The sequence below is a fragment of the Puma concolor genome, chromosome C2, assembly GCF_028749965.1.
Source record: "Puma concolor isolate L17-30 chromosome C2, mPumCon1.1.hap2, whole genome shotgun sequence".
Lineage (NCBI taxonomy): Eukaryota > Metazoa > Chordata > Mammalia > Carnivora > Felidae > Puma > Puma concolor.
Genome location: NC_141675.1, coordinates 156,502,937 through 156,525,909, shown reverse-complemented (window position 1 = coordinate 156,525,909; position 22,973 = coordinate 156,502,937). Strand labels below are relative to the sequence as shown.

Below are 22,973 nucleotides of genomic sequence, written 5' to 3'. Positions count from 1 at the left end.
CTGTTTCCGATTCTGTGTCTCCCTCTCTCTCTGCCCCTCCCCCGTTCATGCTTTGTCTCTCTCTGTCCCAAAAATAAATAAAAAACTTTGAAAAAAAAAAATTAAAAAAAAATAAATAAAAATAAAAGTATTAACCATGATTTTTTTTTTTTTTATTTAAAAATATTATTTTAGGGGCGCCTGGATGGCTCAGTCGGTTGAGTGTCCGACTTCAGCTCAGGTCATGATCTCATGGTTCTGGGTTCCAGGCCGGCATCAGGCTCTGTGCTGACAGCTCGGAGCCTGGAGCCTGCTGCAGATTTTGTCTCCAGCTCTCTCTGCCCCTCCCACTTGTGCTGTCTGTCTCTAAAATAAACATTTAAAAAAATTAAAAAAAAAAACAAAAATATTATTTTAATGTTTATGTTTGAGTGAGAGAGTGAGAGAGAGAGAGATAGGGTGCTAGCAGGGGAGGGGCAGGGAGAGAGACACAGAATCCCAAGCAGGATCTAGACTGAGCTATCAGCACAGAACCTACCCCAGGGCTCAAACTCATGAACCATGAGATCATGACCTGAGCCGAAAGTCGGAGGCGTAATAAGCCACCCAGGTGCCCTGGTATTAACCACGACTTAAATTCCAGAATTTAAGTCTGCCCTAACATTACCGCTTTAGAAGGCAACCGTCCCCCACCTTGCAATCTCCTCCCCTCTGGCTTTGGGGAATACACCAGACTGATCTTGAGCTTGTCTAACAGAACATTTCTTTAGAGCTAGTGTTTAGAGTTGGGCAATTGTCGTAACAAATTTCTGGTCCAGACTGCGAGTGAAGTGAGCTTCCCAATTACAACATTCGTGCAAGAAAATGAACTGACATGGGCACTGACGTGGGAGGAACAGAGTTAGGTGCAGAGCGATCACTTAATACCGACTGGGGCTGCAGGCGGTCTGTGGCCACGCAATGACAAGCAGAAGCCACGTGAAGCTGGCGACCAGGGCAGCATCCTCCTCCGCTAGCGCAGGACCGACCGGGAGCCCCGTCCCCCGCTCACTCCCGGGCGGTCCCTGCAGCGCAGCCCGGGCGGCGGCTGGGGCACAGGTGGGCGATCAAGGTCAGCTCTGCAAACCCCGCACCCCGCGCACCTCCGCGCAGGCCGCCGAGCGCGGGCGCGGCGGAAGCCCCGACGGAGACGCCGCGCGCCGAGCGTCCCCAGCCTGAGGACCTGCCCCCGAGGGTCGTGCGGCGGCGCCGCGGCGCCGCGCGGGCCGAAAGAGGCGAACGACCGCGGCGAGTCGCCTCCCGCTCCCTCCGCAGCCTCAGAGCGGCCCGCAGTGGAACGGCGCCCCGAGCCGAGGAAGCCGCGGGGCCGGCGCGAAGCAGGCGCTCGAAGGGCGCGGGCGGACGCGGAACGCCAGACGGAAGGCGCGCGCGGGGCGCGGAAGGACGCGGACGCCCGCGGCGCTCCCGTCAGGCCCGCCCTCGCCCGCCCCCGGCGCGGCGCACCTCCCTCGCCCCGCCCCCCGGGGCCAGCCGCCCAATCACAGCGCCGCGCACGTGACGAGCGCTGCCTGCGATGACCTCATCCCTGGTGTGGGATGACGTCAAATTCAAGATGGATGGAATCACAGCGGCAGCGGCGGCTGCGGCGCGCGCGAGCCGAGTGTGAGCGGAAAGGGGCCCGGCGTCTGCCTCGGGGCTGGAGACCGGTGAGTAACTGTCACGCCCCTCGCCCTAGAAGAACTGCGGGGCCCCGCGGGAGGCCATAGCCTCCTCGCAAAACGCGGCCTTTCCTGACGTAACTCTGAGGTGATTTCTCTCCTCTTTTTTCTCTCCACCAGCGGGTTGCGGGTTCCGAGCGCTTCTGCGCGTGCGCCGGGTCCGGGCTCTCACCGAGCATGCCCCAGGCTCCCACGTAGCCGAGTGTGCCTTCACACTGCGCATGCTCCTTGCCCGCACTTGGCCTCGCCCTCGCCACTGCGCACGCTCCGTCCCCGGCTGGTCTTCCCTCGCCCGGCCAGGTGCCCCCTGGGCCGGACGTGCCCGGCCCTGGCCCGCGCACCTGCGCGGAGCGGTTGGGACGCCTTCCGGGCTGAGGGCACGTGCTCGCAGTCCCGTGCAGGCGTGGGGACGGGCGGGGGGCGCGAGTGTGCGCGGGAGCTGGGGGCAGTGGGACCCCGCACCTGCCGTGGCCAGCGCCCTGTGGCCCCTGGGTCCCTCCCGGCGACCGCAGGCGAAACCAGCCAGTAGCCCGGGTGGACTTTGCTGGCCCCGCCCCAGCCCGCCTCCTTGGCCGGCCCTCTGCCGGACGCGTGGACCCCGGAGCGCCCTCGTTTCCCTCCAGAGCCCCTGGAGGACCTGTTTCTGCTCCGTTGCGGGTGGTTTCCCACTCGAGACAGGCCCCGGCCGAAATCTGCGGCCGGAGGCGGTGGGGAGGAGGGGGGTGGGCTGGGACCAGCGGTTCTGGAGAGCCCGGCCCAGAGACCTCCGCTGGCGGGAATCCCCGTGATCTTTTCGTGTGTTCTCGCCCGGACCGCTTAGGTCGACCAAGTTCAGTAGCGCCCTGTAGACGCCTGGAGCGTGGGGGAGCCCCTCGGTACGAGCCCTTCACAGGGCTGCGTGGTTCTGGAGAATGCCACTTGAGCGGCACGTTTGGAGGTGGGGTGTTTTCAGAGACTGGTTCTCCTTCGGGATTGCCAGACGGGGGTCGATGAGGGCAGAGGTTAATCAGACCCCCCGCGTAGTACAGCCTCCTGGGGTCTTGTAGTGCAGGAGCTCCCCTGTGGCATCTGAGGGCCTCACTGTATTACAACATAGTCCAGCGATTGCCATGATGATGACCCCGAGTCATCAGTAAGGGGCCTGCATTGTGGTCTGTGCATCTCGTTTAAAAAGACAAAGCGGGTTGATCCGTTTTGGATTTTCCATTGGCAGCTCTTCTCCCCTCTGATGCTTGGAGTAAATAACCTCTTCCACCTCTAACGTCTAATTGTCATTACTGTTTAATTTAAGTATTCCTAGATGTGAAAGAACAGAAAGAAAGTGGACATGGGAGCACTGGTCTGCGTGAAAGTAACGTCATGTTTCATTCATTTCATTCAACGCTCTTGAAGGTGGCATGCACTTTGTTGTGTGCGGTGAACAGTGGAAAGGATAGAACCCCAGTCCTTCAGGAACCTTAACAGTGTTTATGGCAGGGGATGTGTAACCAGGGAGTCTCTGGGTGAGCGGGGGATGACTGAAGGGACGATTTCTCGTGGTCCCCAAAGCTGATTCTAGAGCTGTTTACCGGCGAGGTTTGCCAGGTCCCGGTGATGGGCTGCAGAGGAGAGAGGTTTCCGGTTTGGGAGACCTGGTGGTTGTCAGCATACCTAACCAAATAAGGAACGTGTGAGGACAAGCAGATGTGGGGTAGGGGCGAGGGGGGGCGGCGTGAGGACTGCCCCGGGCACGTGGGTTGTGCTGTGATGGAAGTAAGTGTTCAGTGAGCCCCGTGGGCCCAAGGGCAGGTCTGAGCAGAGATGCGGGTTTGGCCGTCCTCGTCCAGGGGGCCTTCAAGCCTCGAGAGCTCATGCGAGAAGCAGGGCTGCCAACGTGCTAAGCTCTAGCAGATGCTGGAGCAGTGACAGTGAGCGGGTGCGGGACTTGAACCTGGAGTGTACGGATGGATTTCTCTCTTTACCCGGGAGATGCTTGCCAGGCCTGTGCTGAGCATTAGGGATACACAGATCATTCCAAATAGTTGTGTTAACCACAGATGTGGATGGAGTATTGTGGCAGTTCAGTTAGGACTGGGCCACGGGCTACGGGCACAGCAACCGGAGCTTTGTAGAGACTGTGACATTTGAGCTAGATCTTTCTGGGCAGGCTGGCCAAGGGAACTTGGAAAGGTGTGTCAGGTGGTGAAAATTGGGTGCACAGGTTTGTAGGGTGGGTGGTAAGGAGTGTCCAGAGGGGGGTGGAAAGAAAAAGTACGGCCAGAACATGAACAAACTTGTATGCCAGTCTGGAGTTTGGATTTTATCTAGGAAGCAACGGGAAAATCTATATAGCATTCTAAAAGGCTGTGATGGGACGGGCTTTACTTTAGGAAAACAAATACAAGGCACAGTTTCCACTCCCGCCTGTAGTTGGATTGTCAGAGTACAGAAAAATCAACAAATATTATTGTGCAAGGAGTTATGTTGGCCATTGTGAAGGGTATCAGGATCTATTAAATAGGTTTTTAGTCCTTCCATAAGCTTACCGTTCTGTTGGGGAGACAAACCAAGTAAACGTTATGTAAATGGTGCGACTGTAATACAGGAGTTGAAAGGTATCTGCTCATAAACCGAAGTGGTCAAGGAACGTATATTCCTTAGCTAAGGCTGCCAAACAAAGTACCACAGACTGGGGGGCTTAGTAGCAATTTATTTCCTCACAGTTCTGGAGCCTAGAAGTCCAAGATCGAGGTTTGGGCAGCGTTGGTTTCTCCTGAGGCCTTTCTCCTTGGTGTGTAGAGGGCCGTGTTCTCTCTGCCTTCACGTGCTCCTGTCCTCCTCTCCCCTTGGAGGGATACCAGTCAGATTGGATTAGGGTCCACCTTAACGTCCTTACTAAAACTTGATGAGCCCTTTAAAGACTCTGTCTCCGGGGGCACCTGGGTGGCTCAGTCGTCTGAGCATCTGAGTCTTGATTTCTGCTCAGGTCATGATCGCACAATTTCCTGAGTTCAAGCCCCGCATGGGTCTCTGTGCTGGCAGCTCAGAACCTGCTTGGGATTCCCCTCCCCTCTTCTCCCTCCCTCTCCCCCCTCCCTTCCTCTCCCCCCTCCCTCCCCCACCTTCCCTGCTTGTGCTGTCTCTCTCAGAATAATAATAAAAAAAAAAGACTGTATCTCCAGATCTGCTTGCATTTGGAGGTTCTGAGGGTTAGGACTTGAGTGTGTAATGGGGCGCAGAGAGGGGGACACAGTCCAGCCCATGACAAAGGCTTAATGGAGTGATTGGACTTGAGCTGAGCTTTGAAAGATGATTAATGTTCAGCTGAGTCGCATGCGGGGGAAGGTTCCACGGGGTGCCTTGGACATTTCAGATCTGGTAGTGGAGGAAGCAGGACACTCGGGTTCTGTCTCAGAGACACAGCATCTGAAGCAGGAAGTTGTCACACGGGAATAATGAAGGGAAAGAAAATGTAAAAAGTGGTTTGAAACCAGATTTACAGAGCTATAGAGTCTGTGTTTTTAAATTTCTGTGTTTTCACAGATAACCATTGTTTTTGTCATTACGTATTTTCACCCAACTTGTAGGTCTCAGCTAAAATGTCACACGAGGCACTTCTTAGACCCCCTCTCCAAACCCCGTTTCTCCACCCAGGTATGGCCCCCTGTTTACTAACATTATAGCGTAATCTGAAGTTACCTTTTTCATTTGTTTCCTTGCTCATTATCTGATTTACCCCACTAGAATTCGGAGGCCTCATCTGTTTCGTGCGCCCATATTTCGGGCATGTCTAAACACGCCTTGCACATACTAAGAGCTCAGTAAATAAATCAGTAGTAGCATTAGCTACGTGTATGCCTGATGGATGCTTGAAGCTTCGTTTTAGGAAGCTCCGTGCAGCAGCAGGGTTGTAAAGGATGGACTTGGAGAGTGCGGCAGGAAGAGTGAGTAACACTTGGAAATGTATCAGTTCGGGTCCTTTAAGAATAAGAACAGAAACTGACAGGCTAGCTTGAGTAGAACAAGGAATTTATTGTAAAGATGCAGCATTGCTCCAGAGGTTTAAGAAAAAGCTAAAGAATTGGGCCAGGAAGTACGGAAACGAAGGTAACTGGCTGGAATGGGCATAGTGGGCACTGGCACACTGCATTTTTAGGTCACTGCTGCGCTAAATCCTCTCCACTCATTTGCTGCCTTTATTGGTTTTCGCAGGCCCGTATTCCAGACAGAAAGTTTCTGATCTGCTTGGCTTTGGTTGCGTGCCTACCCGTGAGCTGGGACAGAGCAGCACAGCACACTCACTCACTGGGGCGAGGCGGTGGGGGGGGGGGGGGGGGTGGTCTTCAAAGCCAAACCCAGGGCCGGGCCTCTTCCAGCAGGAGGCCCAAGCAGAAGCAGACAGGCTGCTCGCCGACCGAGGTGCCCCGCACGGGCCAGAGCTGTGCTGTGGAAGGGAGCACATCCTCAGCCAGAGCCAGCCCCTCCCCGGGAGACTGAAAACAGGGTGACGGGGGCCCCAAGGGAGCGGCACTCCTGCCCGGGAAGGGTCGGATTAAGTAAGGCTGGCTCTGCAATCTGAGGCGCTTTGGAGGATTTCTGACACCTGTCTTGTCACTGAGGGAGTGATAACAGCCAACTGAGAGCACTTCTGGTCTCCTTCGAGTAATAAAATCTCGTGGGAGTCAGGCCTAAATCCAGCAGCGAAGGTTTGGGGCTGCGTGGTACGTGTGTGCTCATGTTCCAGAGTCAAGCGTAGACGCTTTGCTCTTCTGACTGTTTGCTTTGTGTTATGTGCATTTCTTCTCTTCTCTGCTGTAATGGTTGGGACTGTGGAAGCGGTCCCCAACGCTCCAAGGGACTGTGCGCCCAGAGTTCGGTTCAGGCGTGGATGTAAACAGACCTTTTCCTATAGAACTGGTACCGAGGCTCTTATGGGCTAGTCCAGCAGGGAATTTGATTTGTAATGTATCTTAGCTCTGACACCAGCCTGAGTTTTAGTCTCCAAAACGTGAACATCAGTCGGCTATCTTGGTCCCTTCCCCTCTCCCTTCCTGGGCCCCTCATTCACCTCCTGGTGCCCATTATGCCAGGGCTTTGTTGTGCTTTGCTGTCTTCTGTCCACGTCACAAGAATGCGGTCTTCCAAAATCATCTGCCTTCCCTCCATCCCCTTAACAATCTTAATTCCTTCCGCTAACATTGGTATAAAGAGGAAATTATTTGCATTGAATCAATTTCTATTAAGATACGAATCCCCGCCTCTCGTGGCATTTAGTACCTAGGGAATCTGAGGTATTGGTATGAAATAATTTTCTGCAGTTCAGTTGCAGAGTGCTTTGTAGCCATGCTGGGGAGTTGGAACTTGGATTCCCCGCCCCATAAGGGGTTTAAAGCCCTGACGCAATCAGATGTGTGTTTCTGAAAAGTATCTGTAGTAAAAACCGGAAGAACGGAACCTTTGCCGTTCCGATAGTCGAGCGTGAGTCCCAGGTCTTCTCTGATGTCCCCACTGTGCGCCCACCCACCCTCCCACCTCCCGGCCAAATTAAGTGCTTCCTGAAATCGGTGTTCTTGTAGCACTGTTTGCATCCCTCACCCTGTTTAATTTTGTATGTCTCTGTCCTCCCGTGGGAACGTGAGCTATTGGACAGCAGGCCAGCGACTCTTTATAACACTCGGGACCACATACATTCAGGAAGGGAAGAGAGGAAGGAAGTAAAATGCCTGCTTGCCGTGTAGAAGCACTACATACAGTGGGAGCTTGCGAACACAGTGTGTCTTCTGTTGATCAGAAAACTCCCACGTGGTAAGCAGGGTTAGCCCCACTTCACCGGTTAAGGAAGCTACTACTCAGGAAGGTCAAGTGACCTTTACCAGGTTATATGCCTGATCAGTGGCAGAGCCAGGACTGGAGACCAACTGATTTGAACGTCCTTTCCAGGAGCTGGGACTTCCATGAATTGTTAAGCATAAAGATTCTCATTTTGAAATTGCAGGAAACCGCATGAAATAGGAACAGTTCAGGCAGAGTTTGGGAAGATTTTTCTGTGCGAGGATCCAAGTGGTAAGCGAGCCAGCCCTATTTCAGAATCTGGTTTTCCTTGGGGGATTTCCACCCAGCTCTTTCCGTCCATCATAAACGGCTCTTTTCGTCCACATTTCACCCACTTTCCTTTCAAGAGCGCCAGGTTTTCACTATGACTAAAGTGATAGCAGGAACTCTTCACCGATGAGTCAGGTGGAGATAAGCCATGGGAAGGGCGTGGGGGTGGACGCGGTGGCAGTGTGCATTTACACGTAAGAGCTTTCAGATTTGTGATGCGCTGTCTTCAGTGAGTCCGAGGTCCTGGTCATTCATAATTAAAACGTACGTGAGAGGTTGGAGTCTGATGAGCCCGCAGATTTGTGGAGGAGGCAGTCCGTTCAGCAGCAAAGCTGGCCTTACGAGGGCTGAAGAGCCGAAAAAGCAAAGGGGTTTGGACATTCAGTCCGCACACCCACCAGCCACAAAGGGTCTGGCTGGGTTATCTCGGGAAATTCAGCAGCTGTGATTTCCACACCCCTTTTGCCTGCATTCCTAACGGAGCATTTTATATTTTCAGTCACATTGTTAAACAGGGTGTAAATGAATACACCTACTGTCCTGAAAACACAAAAATCCAAATTGTTAATTGTTTGCAGCTAGACCGGGAAAGGGCCCATCGATCTTGAGTTTCAGTAATTACAAAGGTAAAAGCAAGGTCTTCAGCCGGCAGGTGAGGGGCCCGCGCTGCACACATCTCAAGGCTTTGTCCCGGGCCGCTGGACAGGACAGAAGGGATCCAGCTCCTCTTAGGATCTTGACTGGTCTTCGTTTAGCCCTCGGGGCCCTCGTGCCTCCTTCCCCTCTGCAGCCCCATCACCCGCTTTCCCTGCGGGTAGCCTGTGCTCCAGCCACGCGCTCTGTCTGTCTGCTGTCCTTGAAATGCCCTTCACGCATCCTGCCTGACTCCTCCCAGGTTTCTGACTCCTGCTGGTTCTGTAGAATGCCTTCCCTGCCCTCCCTCTCGGCTGCACCTACACCTCGTCCGGACCGCCGCCCCCGTCCTGCGTGGTGCTCAGCACGCTGATGCGTGGTGACGGACTGACCTGTCCTGGTCCCACACAAGTCTTTCAAACGGGACCACGCTTCTCAGGCCTCCGTCCTCCGCGTCTAGCCGGGCCCAGTACATCCTGGACACGCACCGGGCTAGGAGAAGCGGGTAATGTGATGACGGAGTCCAGGCTCTGGGACCCAACTCCCAGCTGGCCCTGCTTCTCACTGAGTCACCTTAGGTACAGTGCGTGACTTCTCAGTGCCTCCGTGTCCTCGTTTGTATAGGACGGGGGTTTGCACAGTGCCCAGCTCAGATGTTAGCGTGGGAATTCAGGGAGGAAACTAGCGACAGGAGCGCCGTAGGGGTTAAAGAGCGTGGCCCCTGGAGCCAGGTCACCTGGTGTGAGTCCTGCTCGGCTGTTTATTGTGCGCGTGACCTGGGCCAAGTTACTGCCCCTCTGGGCCTGTTTCCTAGTCTCTAAAATAACCGAGTACCCACCTCCCAGGGTTGCTGTAGGTACGCAGTTAAGGCGTAAACATGTGGATGCCATGTGGACGCCATGTGTGGCAGAGCAGGCACACGAATCCGAGCCACTCGCGAGTGTCCATTAGCGCTCAGGGCAGTGGGACGGGAGATGCCGCAGCTGCGTCCCGCACTGCGTGCCAGGGCTGCGCGTGCCCGGCCACTTTCCGAGCCGGTGGTCTCGTGGGGGGCTCTAAATGCGGCTGTAGCCAAATGAATGGTTTAAGCAGTTTACGGGGACAGCGGCTCTTTCTCTTAAGGCCTCACTCTGAGTGACTTATTCTTTTCCTAATTCCCGAACGTTTTCGCTCAAAGAGTATAGGAGCCTGTGGTTCAAGGGATTAGAAGTAGGGACTTGGAACAAAAACAGCGATCACGATCATTTGAGAAAAGCAAAAGAAGGACACTTGTTTGAACAGCGTCGTTTGTGGCACGCAGTGGTGGGGGACGGACGGTGTGGGGTCGCAGTTGCCGCACGGCCAGGAACATGGAAGTCTCCCGCGGTTTCGTCCTCACCCAGCCCTTCAGCCTGTGCCTGTGGTTTCATCCCTGGGTGTCTAAGTTTGGATTCCCCCACGAGCAGACCCTGAGATGGGAATGCAGAGTGGATGTTTGCTTGGGAAGTGATCCCAGGAAGCACAGGGGGTCGTAGGGAACGAGGAGCGAGAAGGGGCGCCCGTAGAAGGCACACCCGGCAACAGGTGTGTGCTCACGTTTGGAAAATCGGACTGAATTCCTGAAAAAACCCGAGCCAATTTTTCTATCAAACTTCATCGCCGGTAAGGACACCCTTCCAGCTGTTCTGGTGGGATTCGTGGAGCTTTCTTTAATTCCTCGCCTTCTTACCCTCTACAGTCAATCCATCAGACGTCCTAGTAACTAACTGCCTTGGCTCCCCTGCTACCACCCTGCTCCCCCACCGTCCTGTCTCCCCTGGGTCACTGCTGCAGGCTGCCAGCTGGTCCAGGCTGCCGTCACCTGTCCCCTGCCTCCTTGCTGCGGGCTCCCAGCTGGCCTCCCAGCTTCTGCCTTTCCTGTCTTCCGTGCTCTCTTCTCGACAATGTAGCCGGAGGGATCCTTTTGAAACGTAACTCAAGTCATTGTCATTTTTCTGCCCAGAATCTTGGAGCGACTCTCTGTTTCGCTTCTGGCACAAAGCTCAGTTTGCCTGCGGTTCGCCCAGCCCTGCAGTCGGCGGCTCCCTGCTCCAGCCCTGCTGCCTCTTGCGCCCTGTGCCGCTCGCGCTGCCCTTCCCTCGGTGACTGCCGTGGCTCCTTGCCTTCTTCAGACCTTCTCAAGTGACATTTTGTCGAGTGAGTGAATGACTGATTTGTGGAGCTCTGGCACAGTTTGCAGTGTGCTGTAGGTGCTCCGTAAATGGCAGCACCGTTTTCTCCTTTAATCCGCACCACTGCATGGTGTGGTAGCCGCTGTTATCCTTATCTTGCAGTGGGGGAAACTGAGCCCAGAGACTGACCAGCCCGGAGCCCCGTCTTGGCCCGGACTCGCGGGAAGGAGCACATCGCACATGCTTACGTCTCTGGATGTGAGCACGTGAGACAAACACAGGTGTCAGGAGATCGCAGCCTTACTGTGTTTGAGCCATGCGGACATTTTCTACTCTGTCCCCGTCGTTTTATCTGTTTTTAATTGCTGGTTTCAAACCACTAAATTTATTTTAAGAAACGCTTTTGAAAAGTACTTGTCCGTGCTTTTAATGCTGCGTCTGTTGCTTTTCTGAGCTAGGTTTCTCAAAAACTATTAGCGCTAAAGACCGTGTTCGTGGCATAGCTGAGTTGGTAAGTGTGGCATTACAAGTTTCTTTCTTTTTCTGCTGACCTTTGTGAAAGATGACAAGGGTCTGTGTAAATAAATGCATGATGTTAAGACATGACAGTAGGATTAGGGAAGAAATTAAAATGGCTAACAGAAAAGAGGAAGGGAGATGTCTCTATCGAGCAGTCACAGATAGAGGAATTAAAATTTGCCGTTGATACAGAACGTTGGAAGGCAGCAATGAACGGAAACTCCGTACACTCTGGCCAAAGCGTGTGTTTGGGGACAAGCTGCTTACCAGGCACCATCTCTGGAAGCAGGCACGTCTCTGAGTCCCTCATATTGAGCCAGCACCATAAGGGAGTCAGAACAGTGGTAAAGCAGTTGTATGCTGTGTTCACGGAGTCCAGGTTGGGGGCCCAGCAAACTCTTTGTGGGCTCTTCTGAGGAGCCCCCATGCTGGTTGACCAGCAGAGGCTGATCCTTTGAAACCAGAGGAGAACTTGCAGTGTGCTGTGTGCCAGGTTTGGTACATTTACAACCTGCCCCCTGCAGAATGATGAAACGGTCACAAACAATCCGAGTTACTCTGAATCCATTCAAAAATAAATGCATTAACTATTTTTTTTAAATTTTTTTTAATGTTCATTTATTTTTGAGAGAGAGGGAGACAGAGCACGAGTGAGGGAGGTCCAGAGAGAGAGGGAGACACAGAATCCGAAGCAGGCTCCAGGCTCCGAGCTGTCAGCACAGAGCCCGACACGGGGCTCGAACCCACAGACGGAGAGATCATGACCTGAGTCGAAGTTGGACGCTTAACCTACTGAGCCACCCAGGTGCCCCAAATCATACTATTTTATGTATTTATTTATCTTTATGAATATAATTTATTGTCAGATTGGCTTCCATACAACACCCAGTGCTCATCCCCGCAAGTGCCCTCCTCAATGTCCATCACCCATTTCCCCCTCTCCCAGCCCCCATCAACCCTCAGTTTGTTCTCTGTATTTAAGAGTCTCATAGTTTCCCTCCCTCCCTCTCTGTTTGTAACTATTTTTTTTCCCCTTCCCTTCCGCCATGCTCTTCTGTTAAGTTTCTCAAGATCCACATGTGAGTGAAAACATACGGTATCTGTCCTTCTCCGACTGACTTATTTCACTCAGCATAATTCCTTCCAGTTCCGTCCACATTGTTGCAAACGGCAGGATTTCATTCTTCCTCGTTGCCAAGTAGTATTCCATTGTATGTATAAACCACATCTTCTTTATCCATTCGGCAGACGATGGACATTTGGGCTCTTTCCATAATTTGGCTATTGTTGAAAGTGCTGCAGTAAACATTGGGGTACATGTGCCCCTGGGCATCAGCACTCCTGTATGTATCCCTTGGGTCAATTCCTAGCAGTGCAACTGCTGGGTCATAGGGTAGTTCTATTTTTAATTTTTTGGGGAACCTCCACACTGTTTCCAGAGCAGCTGCACCAGTTTGCATTCCCACCAGCTGTGCAGGAGGGTTCCCGTTTCTCCACATCCTCGCCAGCATCTGTAAATCATAACTGTTTTGCAGAGGACACTGCAGTCAAACCACAGAGGTGTTACAGTGACAGAAGCCCAAGTGAAGGGTCAGCTTTGATTGTGTTGTCTGCGTATGAAATGGTTTTCCCTTCATCGAGAGCATGGGTGGTGCAAATATGGGCCCTTTTCTTTGACACTGAATTAAATGGTTACCGTGTATGAGATGCTAGCTCATGTAACTTTCGCAACAGCCCTAAAGAAGGGCACAGTCCCCCATGTTCCACGTGAAGGACCTGGTGCTCAGAGGGGCTAGCCGACCGCCAGGAAGGAGGTGGCCTCTCACCCCGTGTCTCTGCCCGAACATGCGCCCAGCCGCTAGGCCTTTTCTCGTCTCACCTTTAGGTTGTTAGAGAGTTGCAGAGAGATCTGAATCCAGACCTTTTAACTTATAATTAGTAATAATGAAGTTTAGATCAGGCCAGAGTTTCCTCTGTGCTGCTGTCGAAAATGTGATTTGATAAGAAAATTGTATTCGGGAGACGGTAGGGTGTTTAACAAGACAGAACCCAAGCTCTTCTGTTGTTTAACATTTCTAACCATTGTTAAGCACTGATACGGTAGTGATCAGTAAGTGACTTTTTTACCTCTTTACAGATTCTTGCCTTTTAAAATTTTTTTAGAGTGCGTGAGCGTGCATATGCGTGAGGGAGGGGCGGGTGGAGAAAGAGGGGGAATCTTAACGCAGGCTCCACACTCGGCAAGGAGCCAGACGTGGGGCCCGATCCCATGACCCTGGGATCGTGACCTGAGCTGAAATCAAGAGTCAGATGCTTAACCGGCTGAGCCCCCCAGACGCCCCAGATTCTTGCCCATTTTTAAAAAAATTTTTTTAATGTTTGTTTATTTTTGAGAGAGAGACAGAATGCAAGTGGGTTAGGCGCGGAGAGAGAGGGAGACACGGGGGGGTGGGGGGAGAGGTGCAGAGAGAGGGAGCCGTCAGCACAGAGCCTGACGCGGGACTCAAACCCACAAACCGTGAGATCATGACCTGAGCCGAAGTGAGACTCTCAACCGACTGAGCCCCCCAGGCGCCCCGATTCTTGCCCATTTTTAACGGTCTGGTAAGGCCACCCCTTTGCGACCCAGTTGTAACAGTTTATGTCGTGTATAAGTATGCCCAAAAGCAAGACTGACTTTGTTTCCCGAATTACGGGCTCGGGAGTCCTGATAACTTCATACTTACTCTCTGAGGTAAAAGGGATAGAACGAAGCATCGGATGAAGAACCCTAGGTAACAAACTTTTAATTTCAAGTGGTGCCTTTCTGCGTAGCTGCCGAGTTCCAGCAGCCTTCCGACGGTGGTACGGTCTTCGGTCCTAAAACTGCTCCGCTTCAGCGATCGCTGGTCTCCGGGAGCCACGAGGCCGGTTCGCTTCTGTTTCCCGTGGCATTTAAGGGAGAGCTTTGGTCTGCCTGCGTTCTGCTCAGTGTCGGCCCCTAGGAAAAGACAGCTAGCGTTCCCTGCCCTCGAGGAGCTTTCCGTCTCAGGGCGAGCTTTTCGGCACGTTTTTCATGATGATTCTGCGCTTTGTCTTTCAGATAAGCCCACGCGATGGAGGGGTTGCTGCATTACATCAACCCGGCCCACGCCATCTCCCTCCTCAGTGCGCTCAACGAGGAGCGCCTCAAAGGGCAGCTGTGTGACGTGCTGCTGATCGTCGGGGACCAGAAGTTTCGAGCTCATAAAAATGTCTTGGCTGCCAGCAGCGAATATTTTCAGAGTCTGTTCACGAATAAGGAGAACGAGGCCCAGACCGTATTTCAGCTTGATTTTTGTGAACCCGATGCTTTTGATAATGTTTTGAACTACATTTATTCTTCGTCCTTATTTGTCGAGAAAAGCAGTCTCGCCGCCGTCCAAGAGCTGGGCTACAGCCTCGGGATTTCCTTTCTGACGAACATCGTCTCGAAAACACCTCAGGCACCCTTTCCAACGTGTCCCAACAGGAAGAAGATATTCATAGAAGAGGACGAAAGCAGTTCTCAGAAGAGAAGTGTCATCGTGTGTCAAAGCCGAAACGAAGCACAAGGCAAAACTGTCGGTCAGAATCAGCCCGACCTGAGCCACACCTCGCGGCCCTCCCCCGGCCTCACGGTCAAGACCGGCACCGGGAAGCCCCACGTCCCAAAGCCAGCGGAAGCGCCTCACGCGTCGCCAGTAGCCGAAAAGACTTGGCCCAGAGATGGCCCTGTGGGCTGCGCGAAGTCCCTCGAGCGTCCCGGCTCTGTGGACGACCCTCACAGAAGCAGCTTAGCGAAGAGCAACGCGGTGCCGCCTGGCAAGCCGCTGCAGGACAGAGAGGGGACGGACGAGAAACCGTGTCTGAGCGGCCAGCTGCCCAAAGGAAAAGCCATAGAGCTGGCCTTGAAGAGACCACGGCCGCCCGTCCTGTCTCTTCGAAGCGCGTCGGAGACCCCCTACGTGTTGAAGGAAACCGGCAAAGGAGGCGGCCCGGGCGAAGACAGGAACCTGCTGTACTATTCGAAGCTGGGGTTGGTGGTCCCGTCCGGCGGCCCTGGTTCCGGAAAGCAAGGCATCGACAGAAGCGGCCCTCTGGTGAAGAGTCTGCTCAGGCGCTCGCTGTCCATGGACAGCCAGGTTCCCGTCTACTCGCCCGCCATAGACCTGAAGTCTTCCCAGGGGCCCTCGGCAGCGTCCGGGGAGGTGCCCGCCAACGTGTTCTGTGCTCTGTCTCAAAAGCCGTCCGTGAAAGAGTGCGACGACGCGTCAGCCCTCGACGAGCGGACTCCGGCGCCCCAGCCGCACCGCCTCAGGTCCTTCAGCGCCTCTCAGTCCACGGACAGGGAGGGCGAGCCTGCCGTGGCCGAGGTGCGCGTCAAGACGGAGCCCCGCAGCCCGCTGTCGGACCCCTCCGACATCATCCGCGTCACCGTGGGAGACCCGGCGGCCGCGTCGTCCGTCACGAGAGACCTCTCCCTGAAGACCGAAGACGACCAAAGAGACGTGAGCAGACTCCCGGCCAAAAGGAGGTTCCAGGCGGACCGAAGACTGCCGTTTAAGAAGGTAAAGGAGGGCGAGCACGGGTCTCCGGTGTCCGAACAGAACTTGGAGGAGGGCGCGAGCCCTCCTCTCCCCGATGCCGACTTTCCAGACTCTGACTTGAATAAAGAGGAATTTGGTGAGTTGGAGGGAACGAGACCAAACAAAAAGTTTAAATGCAAACATTGCCTTAAGATCTTTAGATCCACAGCAGGCCTTCACCGGCACATTAACATGTACCACAACCCAGAGAAGCCCTATGCTTGCGACATCTGCCACAAGCGCTTTCACACGAACTTCAAAGTGTGGACGCACTGCCAGACCCAGCACGGCGTGGTGAGGAACCCGTCGCCGGCCTCTAGCTCGCACGCCGTGCTGGACGAGAAGTTCCAGAGAAAGCTCATTGACATAGTGAGAGAGCGAGAGATTAAGAAGGCCCTGATCTTTAAGCTGAGGCGCGGCAAGCCCGCTTTTCAGGCGCAGACTAGCTCCCAGGCCCAAGCCATCAAGAGGAACTTGCGGTCCCGAGCCAAAGGAGCGTACGTTTGCACCTACTGCGGAAAGGCCTATCGCTTTCTCTCGCAGTTCAAGCAGCACGTAAAGATGCACCCGGGAGAAAAGCCCGTTGGCGTCACTAGAGCTGCTAAGCCCAGGGAGCATGTTTCTCTGGAGAGCCCGGTAGAGAACAAGGAGGTTTACCAGTGCCGCCTCTGTAATGCTAAGCTCTCTTCTCTTCTAGAGCAAGGAAGCCACGAGCGGCTGTGCCGAAACGCAACCGTTTGCCCCTACTGCAGCCTTAGGTTTTTCTCGCCCGAGCTCAAGCGGGAGCACGAGGGCAAGTGCGAGTACAAGAAGCTGACGTGCCTCGAGTGCATGCGTACCTTCAAGTCCTCCTTCAGCATCTGGCGGCACCAGGTCGAGGTCCACAACCAGAACACGATGGCGCCGGCCGAGCACTTCTCCCTGCCCGGCCTGGACCACAACGGCGACGCGACCGCCGCCTCCAGGCCCCAGGCCCAGGCCGAGCCTCCGAAAGCCAACCACGCGGTGGCCGCCAAGGACGACGCCGCGTTCAGCGACTGTTCCGAGCAGGTGAACTTCGACTCCGAGGATTCTTCCTGCCTCCCCGAGGACCTCAGCCTTTCGAAGCAGCTGAAAATCCACGTCAAGGAGGAGCCCGCCGAGGAGGCCGAGGAGGAGGCGCCCGAGGCCCGCGCGGCCGCCAAGGACGCGGGCCCCAGCAAGGACAGCAGCCTGTGGCCGTGCGAGAAGTGCGGCAAGACGTTCACGGCGCACAAGCAGCTGGAGCGGCACCAGGAGCTGCTGTGCTCCGTGAAGCCCTTCATCTGCCACGTTTGCAACAAAGCCTTCCGCACCAACTTCCGCCTCTGGAGCCACTTCCAGTCCCACATGTCCCAGGCCGCCGAGGAGCCGGCGCACAAGGACCCGGAAGCCTGCCCCGTCCCCACAAACTCGCCGTCCCCGCCCCCGCTGCCCCCGCCCCCGCCGCTGCCCAAGATCCAGCCCCTGGAGCCCGACAGCCCGACGGGCGTGGCCGAGAACCCCGCGCCGGCCGCCGAGAAACTCTTTGTGCCCCAGGAATCCGACACGCTGTTCTACCACGCCCCGCCCCTCTCGGCAATCACATTTAAAAGACAGTTCATGTGTAAACTGTGCCACAGGACATTCAAGACTGCCTTCAGTCTTTGGAGTCACGAACAAAGCCACAACTGAAGGGCCGGCCCCTTCGGCCCCTTACGGAAGGGGAGGCGGTCCCCAGGTTTCAACCCAAACTGTGAGCCGCGCATGAGAAACAAAATATTTTTTGAAGAGAAGGAATAATAAAGGTTGGAAATTGTTACGCTTGAATAGAAGCTCGAGGGAAATCGATATTAATTAGCAAAGTCCTTACTCAGAAAAACTAAACTACGTCGTGCTCTGGACCTTACGGTCACACGACGACTGGACTTCATCGATGTTGAAATTTTGATCGATCCCGGTTGTTTGCATGGTTCCTCATTCCACGGTGTCAGTATACTCTTTTACTGGAGGTTGTTTTGGTTTTTTACTGATTTGCAGCCCGTGAAATACTACTTAAGTATTTCTTTCGATTATAGCGGACACCTAAGTTCTGCTTAAGCCTCAGCCATGTCCTGGAGTCCGCAGAGTATCAGGAGGAAGGGGAGAGTAGTCTGCAGTGTTGACTTAGATCTTAGGATACTTTAGCAATAAAACAATGATAAGCCTCAACTGTAATAAGTTATCCTGACACTTGATAACAATAAATATTTGGTATTTTGTGGTCACGTAGACATTCTTTTGTATGAAAGTTGTGAGGAATTTAAATCAGCAATAGTAATACTTAGATTTTTATAAAGTAACAAAACTTGCTCTTGGGTCACTTAATATAATTAAGGACGGGAGACTTGGGAAATGAAAACAGGATTTCTAGAAGGCCTCTAAGTTTGCAGAAACTAAGGTGGCGCTAGGCGTTGTGGTCAGAGCTGGCGCTCCGGGCTGCGTGTGCACATCCCGGCTTTCCGTTCTGACCACGCGGGGCACACGAAGCATCTGGCGTCCTCTGACTTACCGCTGCCACAGAGGGAAAATCCGAGCGCGTTTGGGACAGGAAACAAAGGTGGCACGAGGCGCTCACTGATGTTGAGTTTAACCTCGTTGGTGTAACAGATCGGGTCGGGACTCACATTCACGCTTGTGGATCCCAGGCCCCGGGGTCCGTGCGGCGCAGCGGCCCTGAGCCCGGAGTTGGCATCGACTTCCGGAGCTGGGGAGCCGGGGAAACCCCACACCGCGGTCTCCATGCGCCCTCGACGGCGGTATTTGCAGCGTTCGGTTTCCTGCCTCTCTCCTGAGGATTTCTGTTAGAATTTGTTGAGTTTATTGTGGTCAAACGTCCTCAGTGCAATCATTCTGCTCTGAGTCACTGCTTTTAGTGTCTCAGGGATCTGTGTGAAAGCGCGATCAAGGGTCCAAAATGAGTTTCCGCTACCTAATAAGGCCCACAGGGTTTGGGCTGCCTTTTTTTTTTTTTTCTTCTTTTTCCTATTTTGTATGAGTTGCAATTAAAAGGCTTTTGGGAGGGGCCGCCCGAGTTCAGTGGGTGTTTCTAAGGGGAAAACTGTCTCACTCGCAGGTACTTAGGTACGTACAAGTGGAAATACTATTGAAACTACAAAAGAGATCCTTGTCAGGTAGTGCTATGGATGAAGTCTCCCAAGTTTATTCATTTTTTTTTGCAAGCTGTTCTTTCAAATAAAAAAGAGACTGTGGCTGAGAAACAATCTGCTGAGTGTTTCCCCGCATCCCGCTGCCACAGAGAAGGTTTCTGGCCTCGGTCTCGTCACCCACGTTCCGGACCAGCGGGAGGGAAGACACGCCTAACTTTTTATCCATACACAAGCATTTTTATACAACAGTAGTGGACTTTGTAGATGAGAGAAATTGTGGACGAAATTTTGCCTTTCTGTTTCCTTTTCCATTTGAAAACTGTCCCAAGTCCCAAAGTATTTTTGAGTGGTCGCTTCCTATTTTTGTTCTTAGTTAAATTTGATGGAGAAAGGCAAATAAAATGAAGTCACAGCTACCGACGATTGCCATCTTTATATTTTCTGGAAGAAACCTATGCATTTGAAAGATAAAACTAAAGCCTAGGATTTTACGCGAAACATCAGGACGGGTTGTTGTTCACTGAGTGAGTCCCCCTTGTAATGTGCCGTTTCTTATTCGGAGCACCTTGGTAGCTGTCACTTCTTCAGAGGACAGTTTCCCTCAGAGTAGTCCCTGCTTCTGGCTGTTAAGAGTACGTGTGACAGTTCCACGGCACACATCATCTTGGCATTGTAAATTCAGTATCCCAGGACTTGAACCTCTATGCTACATTTTTGAAGATTTTTTGATAATGTTAATCAGTAAAAAATATTTTTGATCTAAATACACGCTCAGCGTATCTGTTAGACTTTGAAAATTGCCAGTGTTTTGTCTTGTTCGTTCCCATTTTTGTCTAGGCAAGGAGCGTAAGATTTCAAATAAAATTTTGAACCAAAAAACATTTCTAATGCAGTTCTGGTTTTTCTATTACTTTTTATACTGTACCTTCAAAGCGTCAGGCAGAAAGAGTTTATTTTGGTGGTCAGAAAGTAAGCTACGCTTCCTCTCACGTGACTGTTTTCAATGTTAGGAAGCAGAGTAATGACAGACACGTGAATCGCTTCATTTAAGAATGTCGATCTCAGACAGCAGGCAGATACTTGGTGTGAGACCAGTGGGTCTTTCCTTGTTACATCTCCAGCTCATAAAAGTTGTTGAAAATGTTTTTTCTGATTAGAATTAATTTTTGAAAATGTAGAAAGCTCATTATTCCTTGTAAGTATTCAGGATGCCTTTTTTTATGCAGTTGTGGAAAGAATGTAAGATGTTTTAATATATTCTTTGTTAATCTGAGAACTTGCTGTGTTGAACCATTTTCTTCATGTGGGAGAGGGCGGGAGGGGCCGCCTGAAACACCTCTTTATCAAAGCAAGCAGTGGAGGTTACAAATGGTGTGTGTTTTTTGTAGTTAATATTTCAACCTAATAGAATATTCACCTTTAAAACCAGTCATGGCTAGTGTGCGTTCGTTATTTTTATCAAAATACACAACTAAGGGTTCAACCGTGAGGTCATTTTGCATTTGTGGGGACATGTGTGTGGTTCTTGGTTTTCTGTTTTGGAGTGGATCGTTCACAGCCTTTTTAAAAATAGACTCCAAGGGCGCCTGGGTGGCTCAGTCAGGTGAGCATCTGACTTCAGCTGAGGTCACGATCTCACGGTTACTTACGTGGGTTCGAGCCCCGCATGGGGCTCTGTGCTGACATCTCAGAGCCCGGAGCCTGCTTCAGATTGTGTCGCCCTCTCTCTCTGCCCCTCCCCCGCTCACACTCTGTCTCTCAAAAATGAGTAAATGTTTAAAAACAAACAAATAATATACTCCAGCTCTTACTAACCAGTGGCGATTGTATCTACACACAGCAGCCATTGGTGTTGATGAGGGTAGAAGCTGGGGGACCAGAAGAAGATGCCCTTTCCTGGAGGCAGGGGGTATCTTCCTCTACGGGCCAGCGGTCCTTGCGGGTGAGGGACAGACAAGAACTCACTGGTCTAAAGTTGGCCTTCGTTCCCTCTGTGCGTGCGTGTGTGTGTGTGTGTGTGTGTGCGTGCGCGTGCGTACATGACCAGAATCCAGAACCTTAGGAAGTAAAGGTATTTGAATTTTCTTACTACAAAAATAGAGTTCATGTAGAACAGGTTTCTTTATAAATTGCACTAATTCATATTGGAACCCTACAAGTCCGTTTTGTCAATTTCTGAATTCTCATTGATGTTTTTTTGTAATAAGTGTGAAAAGCATTATTATTTAAATAATGCTAATACAGTAAGTTCTTTAACACTGGCTTTATTATTTTTTTTTTTTTAAGTTTAAAACATAGGGTTTTCTTTTGTGGCTTTAGCACTTTAAGAAGTTTTATGTCTCCATAATTTGTCACGGGCTTGCTAGGTGCTTCTCTGCGTGTGCTCTAGCGAGCACTTCTTCCGCGCGCCTGGGGGACCCTGAGCAGCCGTGCTTACCTGCTGGAGGAGGAAACATGGGTGAATGTCAGGTTTCTTAAATTCCTTTCAGAGACCATCATTTGGGAACCAAAGTATTTGACTGTAAATCTTGAAAATAATTGAGTACTCCCTCATCATTTATTAGTGCTGTTCTCAAATTGTCCACAAAGTTTCTCCTCGGTTAATGTTAATTTTCAAAAGGTGATAATTTCTTATTGACATTAATCCAGTACTTCAACATTTTCCATTGAATAAATGCTTATTATTAAGCAAATGTGGTTATAAACAAATTGCGTGTATTTTGTTGTCAGATGCCTTAGCAGACTAAATCATTGTTCAATTTTATTTAGGAATGAGCTTTTTGGAACTCAAAATTCATGGTAAAATAGGATTTCTATCTAATGTTAATCCATTGCTTTTTCTGTATCCAATTCCATCGTCTGTTTCCTTTGCTTAAATCTTGACTAAGAATGATTGGAGTCAATAAATTTGTACTGTATTTTGTTTGGAGTCGTGGTCTCTCTGGTATATTTTGGGCGTTGACGACCTTGATCAGCAGCATATCCGTTTCTGAAAGTAAAGACGAAGCCGTTCTGTGTGAGTAGCAGGAGGGGCCGCCAAGGGCTGTGAGAGCTCTGGTTTCCCCAGCGCGTCCAGGCTGCTTGTGGAACGGGGTTGGCAGTGAAGCTGCAGTTCCTGGGGCGCCCCAAATACGGCACCGTTAAGCCACATAAGCAGCAGTTTTTGCCTATCTACCTTTTCGTCTGCTGTTCATGTTAGTTTTTGAAATGCCGACGGGGTAAAATGCACGGACAGCACGTTTACTCCAGGTTGACGTGTCAGCAGTAATTTTCAGGGCTTCCAGGTTGTGGCATCGTCTGCCATCCTCAACGAGGCCCTTCCGTGATGCCAAGATAGATTGCCTTCTTATGTCACTAGCTTTCCCCATCAGGGGGTATGAGTCGTGGTCGCCAGGCTGACTGCGGGAAGGGAAGGAGCCTGTCCGCAGTGGTAGCCAGGCTCGCACCCGGCTTGCCCCCGAGCCCTCTTCCTCCCCGGAGCCCCTAGCCCCGTCTTGGGGGCCCCTGGCCAACAGTTTCGTGGTCACGCTGCACCTAGAGGAACAGTATATAACCTCTTTGTCCCGATCTGCTTTAGCTGTGCTGCTCAGTTGGCCACCAGATACTCTTTTGTTTAAAGTGTTTACTGTGCCCTTTTCTTCGCAGTGATGACCGGCCTTTCTGGTCTAGGACTGTTGCAGCCCTGTGGCGTCCTCCTCGGTCTTAGCACACACTCAGTACGGTAAATGCCTGTGGTGACAAAACCACGTCTCCAACATGTCATGCTTTCCCCCGACGAGAGGCCCAGCCTTGGCTCTGGTAAGAACATGGGCTCTGTGAGCTCTGACGGGTGAGTGACCAGAAAGGCTCCTCCAAGGCGTATGTCTGGAGAGGGAGTCTCCCCATGCTGTCACAGGGGCACTTTAAAAAAGTGCCTGGGGGCGCTTGGGTGGCTCAGTCGGTTAACATCTGACTTCTGCTCAGGTCGTGATCTCACAGCTTATGAGTTCAAGCCCCACATGGGGCTCTGTGCCGACAGCTCGGAGCCTGGAGCCTGCCTGGGATTCTATGCCTCCCTCTCTCTCTGCCCCTCCCCTGCTCGCACTCTGTCTGGCTATCTCTCTCTTAAAAATAAGTAATAAAACATTAAAAAAATTAAAATAATTACAGTCTGGTGCAGTC

At 52.2% G+C, this 22,973-nt stretch overlaps 1 protein-coding gene across 6 annotated transcripts; it reads left to right on the top strand.

Moving 5' to 3' along the window:
* The first annotated feature begins 1,477 nt into the window (after positions 1-1,477).
* Positions 1,478-21,741, top strand: ZBTB21 (zinc finger and BTB domain containing 21). 6 transcript variants are annotated; one of them, XM_025914017.2, is made up of 3 exons: positions 1,530-1,685; positions 14,163-15,763; positions 16,364-21,741. In XM_025914017.2, the coding sequence occupies exons 2-3, from the start codon at positions 14,176-14,178 to the stop codon at positions 17,356-17,358; spliced, it is 2,583 nt and encodes an 860-aa protein (XP_025769802.1). In that variant the 5' UTR covers positions 1,530-1,685; positions 14,163-14,175; the 3' UTR covers positions 17,359-21,741. The 6 variants fall into 6 exon arrangements, with proteins under 6 accessions (XP_086532157.1, XP_025769802.1, XP_086532153.1 ...); XM_086676028.1 differs by adding an exon at positions 7,672-7,739 and having other exon boundaries at positions 1,628-1,685; positions 14,163-21,741; XM_086676031.1 differs by having other exon boundaries at positions 1,478-1,689; positions 14,168-21,741.
* The last annotated feature ends 1,232 nt before the right edge of the window (positions 21,742-22,973 follow it).

Coding starts and splice junctions, on each gene's coding strand:
- ZBTB21 (XM_086676031.1), top strand. CDS start 1,575: ATGACGTCAAATTCAAGATGGATGGAATCACAGCGGCAGCGGCGGCTG. Junction 1,690..14,167: donor TCGGGGCTGGAGACCGGTGA/GTAACTGTCACG, acceptor CTTTCAGATAAG/CCCACGCGATGGAGGGGTTG.